Below are 11650 nucleotides of genomic sequence, written 5' to 3' on the forward strand. Positions count from 1 at the left end.
TTGTTACCAGGTAGTTATATAGACACATTTGAAGTACAAATATAACAATATCGTATGCATTATAGAGTAACAAGCTAAAAACAGACGACTCACAATGAACTTTTCAAAAATTGTTTGAGGAGTGCTACCATATTTGCAGATTCTGAAAATACATTTTCCCTTCTTTGGCTACTACAGTCCTCAAGCTTCATTAATCCCTTCTCTGGATACCACAGTCCTCAAGCCTCTCCCTCCTTTCTCTGTATACCACAGTCCACAAGCCTCTACCTCCCTTCTCTGGATACCACAGTCCTCAAGCCTTCCCCTCCCTTCTCTGTATACCATAGTCCTCTAGCCTCCCCCTCCCTTCTCTGGATACCACAGTCCACAAGCCTCTCCCTCCCTTCTCTGTATACCACAGTCCTCAAGCCTCTCCCTCCCTTCTCTGGATACCACAGTCCACAAGCCTCTCCCTCCCTTCTCTGGGTACCACAGTCCTCAAGCCTCTCCCTCCATTCTCTGGATACCACAGTCCACAAGCCTCTCCCTCCCTTCTCTGGGTACCACAGTTCTCAAGCCTTTTCCACTTTCTTCTCTGGATACCACAGTCCACATGCCTCCCCCACCTCCCTTCTCTGGAACATGCTGACCTTAAGCTCCCTCATCCCTTTGTCCCCCCCCCCAGCCAGCTCCTCCTCTAGCCATCTATAAGTGCACCCCACAACACCTTCGGGGAAATATGATAGATTCACTCCATCAACACCTGTTTAATTATTCCTATTACATGTAAAGTCCCTTACTTCACTGATCTACCAACCAGGATTAAAGCCTTTGTACTCTGCCTCCCTTATACCCACCCGCTAAATATGTCTAAAATTAATACACTTATAATTTTATAATAAAATTATAATTTTGTGGAATCAAATTTTGTCTCCTACTGCCAAAGTTTTTAACACTTTTCCCATCAATTCTTTCCCTAGCTGTAGATAGGGTTATTAAGTCTTACCATTTTTTATTTTAAAGCACACAGTGTTATTCATATCTCGTGGTCTATATCATCTCCTCTGGATATTTATGACACAGAAAGTTTAATTCTTATAAACACAAGTACACTGAGTACTGCTAAAGTGAGACATGTCCCCTACTGACATCTCTAAACTATTACACTATATAGTCATTTAGAAGATAGGGGCAAAATATTTGATACAGAATTTGAATCTACAGTATCCACATTTGATCCTAGAAAAAAATTCATGCAAAGAGTTCACCCCCTTAAAAAGTTACAAAAGTGAATGGTGAACCATTGGAAAACTTTGCATGAAGAGTCTGACCGGAGTCTGACCAGAAAGGATTCATATTCAAAACATGCTTTTAATGAAGAACCTTCCCCCTCCCCTCCTCTACATCCCCCCATCTCTACCCTTGCCCTCAAGAACCATTTTGTGAAGTATAAGCATCCTAAAACAACTATTCAGTGAATGGTAAGTTATCATAAAACTTAACCAAAGGTATAAGATGGATGAACTGACAGATGAATAGACGGATGGACTGGTGGAATGATGGACACAAACGTAACTTAACACATGTTAGTAAATCCATCTATCCCTCGCCCCCTGCTCTAACAGTAAAGGACTGGTAACAAAACAACTTCAGTCTAGGCAGCTTTGTATCATATACAGATACATAAGTATAATGAAAAACCACTCTTAAATCCTCCAGCACAAATCCGGCCAGAATCGATGAAAGGCCTTCTGCCATTTTGACACAATAAAGTGTTGTTAAAAAATTTACACATGATGAGAGAAAAACAATTTTTTATGATTTCTTTATTGATCAATAATTGATTTATTAATAAAGAACACTGATGCGTATTGAAAGACTTTTAAGTAATTATATCAATTAATCACAGACATAATTATTGATAACAGAGCTGTTAGTCTGTAAATGTAGAATGTCAAGAAATATATTATAAAACTTGATTATGAAGACAATTCCATCCATCGACTGCAGCATTTTTCTATTCGTGTTTAGTAAATTAAAAGAAACTCAAGTGAATGAGAAAATATATAACATAAGATAAATATGTATGGAACTACATGCATGCACCTTCATGCAGCTATCAAATATTTCAGAACATTTTCTACTGGTTGGTAATGTCAATGAAACAAAAGTTCTTATAACACAATCAGTGAAAGGATGTCAGTGCTAGTATGCTCCACATTGGTCTGATGAAGGTGCCTGTGTGGTCATCAAAATGTCACACTCTAATCTTCTACCGGTTGTGTCATAAGGACTTCTTTTCTATAGCTATCAAAAGTGTAGGAAAAGATTTTATCACCAAACAACATCTGTATGTTAAAACAGTAATATTGAACTTTGTATATCAAACAAAACAAATGTAACATTTTAATCTCTGACTTCACATGTGCAATACATGTACTGTACACAAATATTCACAAGCTCCTTCTGAAATAAATTACACATACCAATTTCTACTGTCTGGGAACAAATCAATATCCTACCGCATGTTAGAAGTTTATTTTCTGACTTATACTATATATAAAATCACAATAGAATATATTTCATACCTATAGAGTTACCAGGACAATAAACTTCTACCAGTAAAGAAATCCACTCAAGCTAGACATGACATTTGTACAACATTGCCCATTTTGAAGGATTTAAAAAGCAGCCAGCTGGAAACTTATCATCAAAATACCAACAATAAATAGACCATGTGTTGATTTTGTTCTAGTTACAACTTGAGCCTTGAGCTAAGAATGTTCTCCAATCTGTTTCTTTCTGTTTCTGGATCGCCAGATGTTGATGATGTGATCATCAGCCACGGTAACTAGGCACTCTGGGTCCACAGGGTTAAATGCCACACCATTGACGACCCCTTCACAATGCCTAAGTGTGGCTAGACAAGTGTGATAACGACGGTCCCATAGGTATCCCAAGAACTGTTCACTTCCGCTGTAAAAATATATACATTGAGGTATAGATACCTCCTATACTCTAGTGTAACAATTTCCTATTTTTTTTACCGCAAACAAAGCTCACACAATATTAGTAACAAGATGTGTTAATGAATCAATATGTCCCCACTGCAACAAAATTATCGAGTAGGACATTAATTCTGTAGGTGAAAGGTCATGGTCAAGGTCATATGATAAATAATTAAATACCAAAAAGGTCTTGTCAGAAGGAACACACATGCCAAATATGAAAGCTCTACCTCTTATGGTGCAAAATTTATGGAAAAGGTTAAAGTTGAAAACCGACAAACAAACAGACGGCACAAAAACAATATGCCTCTAACCTTTCAAACTGGGGGAATAAACAAGTCATAAATTTGTCACATAAACTGATCAGGATGAGAGCTTGATTTGAGAATACACCAGTACATTTTGCATAACACATACTGTATACAAAAGTGAAAGTCTAGTATGATCATGAATTCATTCAAATATATCTTCTATTTTAGGAATAGAACACACAAGCTCATGAAGCCTAGAGTTTATTGACATCAGAACATGATAAATTGTAGATGGGATATTGTAGTCTGGCATGGCTTTACCCATTATCTTAGTGTATTAGTAGCCTGACAGCTGTTTAATTGAGATTATTAATGCAAGGTTTAAAGATAATCTCCTTTAAAACAATCAAGTATTAGCTATAGATTGAGCAAGGGGAAATAACTCTGCTAACCCTGCAGCTGAGAACCTAAGCATCAAGGTGACTCTGATCAGAAACAGCCATTAGGATCAGCCACCTTCAATTCAGAGCTGTGGCTATTAATGTTCCATATTTACAGGGGAATATTGTGAATTGAGATTATATCTAAATCAATTAAAGGTATATAATTTGAATTTGTCTCTTTGTATTGTTTTAATTGTATTTTTCCAGTATCTGTCATTTATGTTTTTCAAGTCTTTTTACACATAAATGTCATTATAAAGATATACCAGATACATGTCCATTTTACATAATATTAGCTTTTAATTTGGTATAAACTGATTTTTTTCTTACTAAACACATTACAAATGTATTATGAAGTAAATTTATCATTCATTGTAAACAAACTCAACAAAATACATGACAGGTATAACTTAATGGGATATTCTGCACAAGTTCAGATTTCATATATGTTTTATATAAAAAAACATTAAAGGTTCTTCTATGTTTTTACAGAAATTTAACATACAAAATTTAATTTCTGGAAATTTTACACGGATCTACAAGAAGCATGATTTACTAACAATAGTTTTGCCATGATTGAGCCACAACAGGTCTGCCTTTTATGACCTGAACAGTGTGAAATATTGCGTACATTTTAAAATAGATGAAATATTGTCCAACAAAGCAACAGAATTCTGATACCAACAGCAGGTATAAATGTGTAAAGACCTGTGTATTTACTTTTATTAATACTCCGCATTAAATGTATTACCCTATCAGTGACTGAGTTCTGGATTTCCGAATGTGACATACATTTGTATTTAGGCAAATGTTATTTTGGCAGGGGGGCATTTCTTCCAATTTTGCCGACCCAAACTGACCATAGGAAATTTTGATATTGACAAAAAAGTCACTAGAAAGAGTTCAGAAAATGTACAAAACAGTCAGAAATTTGCCAACTTGTACAGAATATCTCTTTAAGGACAGTGTTAAAATAGGTATACCGGTACCCCGTTTGCATTGATAATATTTTCGTAATTGTTTATTTCATTCAACTTGTTATAATTATTATCAAATGAAGAAAAGTAGAAATTAATTTGTGACATTCTCACAATGGGAGTTGTCATGCCATAGAATGTTGATGTCTATATACATGTATACATTGAATCATTTTAGACAAATTAAACAAAGAGATTTTTGGACAAAATCATTTTCAACCTACAAATGTGCACTAAAAGGGCACAGAAAATTTATTTGCTAAAACTTGCATATTCATGCTCTTGAAAAATTCAATATTGATACTATTGTATAACAGATGTACAATATTAACAGAATACTGCCAATTTATAAAGACAGATCTACAGCTGTACATTTGTAGATGTAGAAAATGCCAACATTAAGCAAAATCACAGGATATAAAATCTCAGTTTAAAAGACTATTATACAAATTGAGCCGGGAAATCTACAGACTTACCTAGCAACATAATCCTGACAGGAATCGAGGCATATGTACCAAGCTGGAAACTCGGAGAAACCCTTGTGGCCACCAAATGCTAGTTCAGGCACCAGACGAAATGTCTGAAGGTCAATCGCTTTTACCTCCATGTCCTCCATAAGCTTAGGATATCCTAGCTCCACATCATAAATAGCATATCGACAATTAAAAAATAAGTATCTGGAAAAATCAAGCAAATCATTTTTCTTGTGATCAAGTGTAAAATTATCCTCCTTTCAAATAATGTGTTTCATATAAAATAAATACTGAGGTACTGGGTTGTGTCAAAATATCAACATTCATACACCCCTTCGTCTTATTTTCATTAGACATTAGAAATACAACTACTGCCATGGGTCGGAAAAGCATTTTGGAAATAGCATTTTTTTTTATTAAACTGAAAAACTCAACATTTTATTAAATATAAGACGAAATTTGGAAATTGTTTTTGATATTTAAAAGAAAATTACTGATTTGACTAAAGACAGTATCATATATACCTGTGGTCCCTAGAGAGCTTCATGCCTGAAATGTAATGACCAGGTAAATGGATGCTTTTGGTAGGGTTTTCTGGCGTCGCCAGCTGAGTAACTGGAGCAGTTGATAACTTTGTAAACTTCTTCAATGACTCTTCATGTAATTTTTTACCTCTCTCCTTTGCTTCTAGTGTATCAGGCAATTCTTCTACCCTGTGAAAGGCTATAGCATTGTGCTGTTCTCCTGTTACAAATATCATATATTTATCAAAGGCCTGCAAGACGGACACAGAGTCTTGTAGACCAGAAAGTTTCTCTTCATATTTATCACAGACTTTCGTGGAAGGTTTCGTAGACTGGCTCTGCTCTTTATATAAGCTGCTTGAACTGTCTCCATTATTTGATATGTTAGCATAACTTGGACAGTCTTGAGTATGGTCTTTGGGAGCCACTGATGGACTTAAATGGAAATCATTATTAAATGCTTCTATCAAATCAGATTCAGTTTCTGAGTTTTGAGGGGTGTCTTTCACTGAGTAATTACACTGACTACTTGTGACTGGTAATTTTGTTTGTTTGTGAGGCACATTGGCCACAAGAAGATTCATAGTGCGATGATGATCTCCAAAGAATGAATAGATAACAGTTCCTTCAATGTAGGGACACCTCAGTGGAATATTGTCTGGTACCTGTGTAGGAAATAGTAACAATACATGTGTATGGCCATTCAATGGAAAAACGGAAACACCGACTTAATGTTAAATGACTTAATTTTGAATATCCAAAAAAAATGTCAGACAATATAAAAAATTGGACAAAGATTTTCCTAATTCCACACATTTAACAACTGAGCAATTTAAGAAAACATTAAAAAATTTTTTCACAATTTCCTACTTACAGTATCAATAACTTTAAAAGCCTTCACACAAAAAAAGTCATTGTTGGCCGCAGTAGGTACAAATCCTCCAACACAAATATCGTCATTATACCAGTCAGCAAACAGGTGGGGTGGGTCCATCGGCATCTCCTGTATCAGGCGGAAATCTGTCCAGTACAAGAATCAGAAGTTTAAAACAATTTTATTATCTACTTATAAAAATGAAATTATCATTTGAATTTTAAATATTTCATAGAATATTTTGCAGCTATCCGATACCAGGATGACTTTTAACAATTCAAGTTAAGACTTTTAAAATGTACAATAAAAGCCATGATATTTCATCCTATCTTAAACTGTCAATAAAATAAAAAACAGAAAACAAGTATTAGCTGTAACAGAACCCATTTTATAAGTCCCAAAAACTAACCCTTCAGGCATGAATTGAGTTTATTAAAGTGTTTCAATATATGGTAGGGAAGTCTGCAGAACAGACTGGCATACACCTTTAAAAATTTTAACAATGACTTTGACACTGGCAAAGAACTCTGGCATACACCTATGAAAATATAAATATTGCAAACAACCCCCTTGTTGGCCATTTTGTCCAATCAGAAAACAGACATCACTGTCATGTTGCAGATGTCATACTACATCTACATACCAAACTTCACTAAAATTGGACAATACCTAAATTTCAAACAATCAGACACCTTAATTTGGCAGCCATTTCGGTGACACTGTCATTTTTCTATTACATGTAAAACATCTTAGAGAGTGTCCTACAGTTATAACTTCTATCAATTCTCATCTCAATGTGCTGAATAAAACAGAATTTATGAGTGAAAAAGCATTAACTATACAGCCAATCAGTAACCAAAAAATGGTAGCCATCTTGCGAAATCAGAAACCAAACAGAAACTGTTTGCACATTTAAAGATTTAGTTTAGTTTACATTATCATTGCTTTACGTCCTATTTACAGTCAAGGTCATTTAAGGCCATGCCAGGTATAGATGGTGGAGGAAAGCTGGAGTTCCCAGAGAAAAACCACTGACCCTTGCCCAGTACCTAGAGACTGCCCCACATAAGCCTTGAACTCATGACCCAGAGGTGGAGGGCAAGTGATACAGATGGTCAGACGCCTGAACCACTCGGCCAGCATGGCACCTTACATCTAGAAGTCAGATTATCAATCATTCTAGTTTGTCGAAGATCCAAATTATAGTTTTGGAGAAAAATCTTTTCAGTGGAAAGCAGGGGGGAAAAAAAGGAAAAAAAATAGGTTAAAATCAATAAGGCCCCAAACTTTCTTTCAAGGACTTAAATATCCTCAAATGTAAAAGTTCTGTAATCTTTTCATTGACAAAATTACAAACAAGTAGGAAAAATACAGTTAAACCATTGTTAAAATTTCTAAAGTCCTTCAGACAGCCTTTTGAATGAGATTATCAGATTTCGCACTTGTTTGAGGTAATTGAATATATATTTAACATCACCCTTGGTATGTGACCATCGATACCAACCTTTCATCCTAAATACAACTCCAAGGCCTAGAGATTGAGATCCAGCAGCTGGGAGTTGGAACTTAACTCCACATACTAACAAATAGGAGTCGTTACTATTGAAGGTCGCATACTGTGTCATGTTCCAATCCAAGGCCAGACCTAGGTCCGCTGAGTGTAGCAGCTGGGTAGGATTTCCGACCTCCCAGATCTAAATGATAAAAATAAGAGATATCATACATATCAAATGTGTCACTTTTTACTTAAAGAAGTATTGATTCAGTGGAACTTAATTTTTCTAGTCTCCATACATACAGCTGAGTCCAGCTGTAAAGAGATGTGGAACCAGTTACAACAAAATCATTACCCGACTGTATCATGTATTTGGAAATCTACAAGCTGCTTTGAAATCTGAATCTAGCTGTAATTAGGGCTATACCAAGCTGTAACAATATTTATAGATCCGCTATAATTAGTGTCCAGGCCAAGCTGTAGCAAGGTCTAGATCTCGATGAACGAAAAACTGAACCTCCAGGCCCAGCTGTAGCAAGGTCTAGATCTAGATGAATGAAAAACTGAACCCAGCCGTAATTTGGATTATACCAAGCTATGACAAGATTTCTAGATCTAGCTGTAATGAGGTCTAGAACTAGATATAACAACGTCTGGACCCAGCAATAATTAGTACCCAACTTTATCCTGTATTAAGAAATCTACAAGCTGTTTCGAAATCTGAACCCAGCTGTAATTTGGATTATACCAAGCTGTAACAAGGTCTATAGATCTAACTGTAATGAGATCTCGGCCTACTTGTAACAATTTATTTAATTACCAGGTTTTTTATGTCCACTATATATATTACGGCCTTTAGGCCTTTCAGCAGACGAGACCTGTAACAAGGCCTATACCTAGATAGAACAAGATTTATAGATCCAGCTGTAATGAGGTTTTGGCTCAGTTGTATTGTAACAAGATCTCGACCCAGTCACTAGAACATGATCAAGCTGTACCAAGATTCAGCTCCAACAAGAAGTGGATCACGTAACCTGTTCAAGGAATGAGATCAAAAACCCAGAAATTTTACCTTGACCTTGGTATCTTTAGAAGTCGTGCAAAATAATCTTCCATCATGTGAAAATGCTACATCTAAAACCTCGTCAGTGTGTCCTTCAATTCTCTCACTGAATTGTGTTGGTGCATGGAAAAATAAACGTTTATATTCCATGTACCAGGTCTGATCACTGTCTTTGTGGCCACCTGCAATACAACATAGACTTAACATGTACTTATAGTATAAATGTACTGTACAGTTTTACAACATGATGCTTATACATGTAATGTGTTGATCAACAGGTATATTTGGAACAAACATGTTCAGCAGTAGAAAGAGAATAATATCATATGATGAAGCTTCAAATTACGAGGAAAAAATCAAAAAGAGTGAACTGATCACATATTTTCAAACATTTCATTCACTTTTATTTTGTATCCTGAAGTCTGAGGAAATAAACGCTGAATCTTATTTTGAGGTTTTGTCAACCGTCATGAAAACAAGTATTTCTACACAACCAATTGAACATTTCATGGGATACGACCTATTTATAATTATTCAATGATTTTCCTTCTTATTCTCACAAAAAACCTGGATAGTTGTCAGTATTTTTAACCATCTTCACCTTAAAATCACAACCATAATCAATATGTTGTCAACGTTGACAATCTCCATCTTGATGGAATCAAGATTTACATTTTTCTATTCTAATTTTACACATAACTTAAAACTTCTTTCCATTCATAATTTCTAAAAAAAACAATTGGCAAACCTGAAGGGTAACTGCCAGCTTGAAATCTGGTGAATCATACGATATGTTAAATACCTTTGGTATTCCAGTCCATCTGAGCCAGGACTTTCCACAGACTCTCATCTCTGGCAATTCTATGCCATCTATGGCAAGTACAACTAGCCCTTATTAAAGACCTTGCTTCAAGAAAGCCAAAGATGTGCAGCAAAATTGTGTCTGGAATAAGGTTCTGCCATGGACATACTGTTGTCATTTTTTATCTCGAATCTGCTTCTACATCAGCAACAGAGTGTTATCTAGTGTCAGAAATCATAAAACAGATATGTCAACAAAAGTGAATATCATGACTCACCACAATTCAAGATACCAAGGTAATTAAATAAAGACAGGGAGACCTGCAGGGTCGTGTCTTTCATTCAAAAGTGAAACAGTACTGTATGTCTCACCTTTGGAGTTACCATATATTACTGCAAAAACACCCCCAACCCCTCCTGCAAATCTCCCAGGGTAGTGGGAATGGGGAGTGGAGGCTAAGGGAAGGGATCAAGCGTTATATATATGCTGCTCACTATCAAACTCCCCCCACCCTCCAATTTTTTTTTTTTAAGTTCATATAATTTGGTTATTTATTCTTAGGTTATCTGTAGCTTAGTATTTTACTAGCCCAGATTACAGATTGTTTTGAGCAGTAAAGAGTACAGCTAGAAACCAATCAGTCACTTATTCAAATTCTGGTGATGGTAGGGTACTTTTCCTTACTCCTTCCTGTTATAAATTGATGCGGTGTATCATTCCACGGGTAAAGGCTATAGGACATTGAGATGCTTCATTGAGATATTTTGATCCTCCCAAACATAATCTGATTATATCAGAGGTAACCTCATAACAAGTCTAACAGAGTTTATTATTTATTGCCTCCACTAGAACTCAAACCTGGGATCCCTGGTTTAATAGTCTGACACTCAACTGATCAAGCTAAAGAGAAATTCTCACTAGCCAAGCGGTATATTGCAGCTAGTATTTATCAGGATTACAATATTGCACATGTATGCCCCTACTAATTTGTTCCTGGGAAATGAAATTTTAAAAAAAATAGTAAAAAAATAACTAAAATAGCAGTTATAACATTTTCTTCAGGTTGGTGCCATTTATTGAATAGATAAGTTCTTATATAATATTACAATCATTTAGAAAATTATGTGCAATGTTTCAACGAGTACCTTTGTACATTATTAATTGTAAACTAGGCAGTAACATTGTATCAATATTCCGTGTACATTGATTCGGCTAATCTTTGTTTAAAACCAGTTTGTCATGGATGTGCACTGGTTTTTAGGCCCCCTTCAACCCTCTTTAATACTGACCCACTGCAGTGTAAGAAGTCTGTGCTTTAAACAATGTAATGTTAGACCTAGGATTCCAGGTATTTTTTAAGGCCTGCGAGTATTAACAGAATATTTTAATTTTTGATATTTGCACCAGTATTATGGATTATTATTCATACTGATGGAAAGTCATGTTCCTGTGATAAAGGTGTACATAACATTATCACTTGAAGTCATTCATTATCATTTCATCCACTCTAAAAAGCACATTATTTTAGAAGCAGAGAAGTGTTGCATGATCAGCTGTTCAGGAAGTTCTGCATCGCAAACTTCAGTGCAAGCCCAAATCTCAGTCATTTGATTTGACGGAAGTAGCGCACTGTTGGTGTTATTCTGTCATTTGAAATAACTATTATTGACATCTTCTATAGTATGTTAAAAGTGGAAAAAAATGGTCATAGAGCGGAAAACTTACATTGCTAATTCATTTGCGGTGCCTGTTCATTATCGG

The 11650-nt window shown here is 35.5% G+C and overlaps 1 protein-coding gene across 1 annotated transcript; it reads right to left on the reverse strand.

Moving 5' to 3' along the window:
• Positions 1-1844: 1844 nt before the first annotated feature.
• Positions 1845-11649, reverse strand: LOC132546671 (F-box/WD repeat-containing protein 5-like). Its single transcript, XM_060210394.1, has 8 exons — positions 11615-11649; positions 9890-10110; positions 9097-9269; positions 8034-8223; positions 6530-6675; positions 5656-6320; positions 5135-5335; positions 1845-2955 (listed from the first exon to the last, which is right to left on the reverse strand). The coding sequence occupies exons 2-8, from the start codon at positions 10065-10067 to the stop codon at positions 2754-2756; spliced, it is 1755 nt and encodes a 584-aa protein (XP_060066377.1). The 5' UTR covers positions 10068-10110; positions 11615-11649; the 3' UTR covers positions 1845-2753.
• Position 11650: the final 1 nt, after the last annotated feature.

This window comes from Ylistrum balloti, unplaced genomic scaffold (assembly GCF_031769215.1).
Source record: "Ylistrum balloti isolate Yb309-2 unplaced genomic scaffold, AGI_CSIRO_Ybal_v1 Utg369904, whole genome shotgun sequence".
In the NCBI taxonomy this organism is placed as follows: Eukaryota; Metazoa; Mollusca; class Bivalvia; order Pectinida; family Pectinidae; genus Ylistrum; species Ylistrum balloti.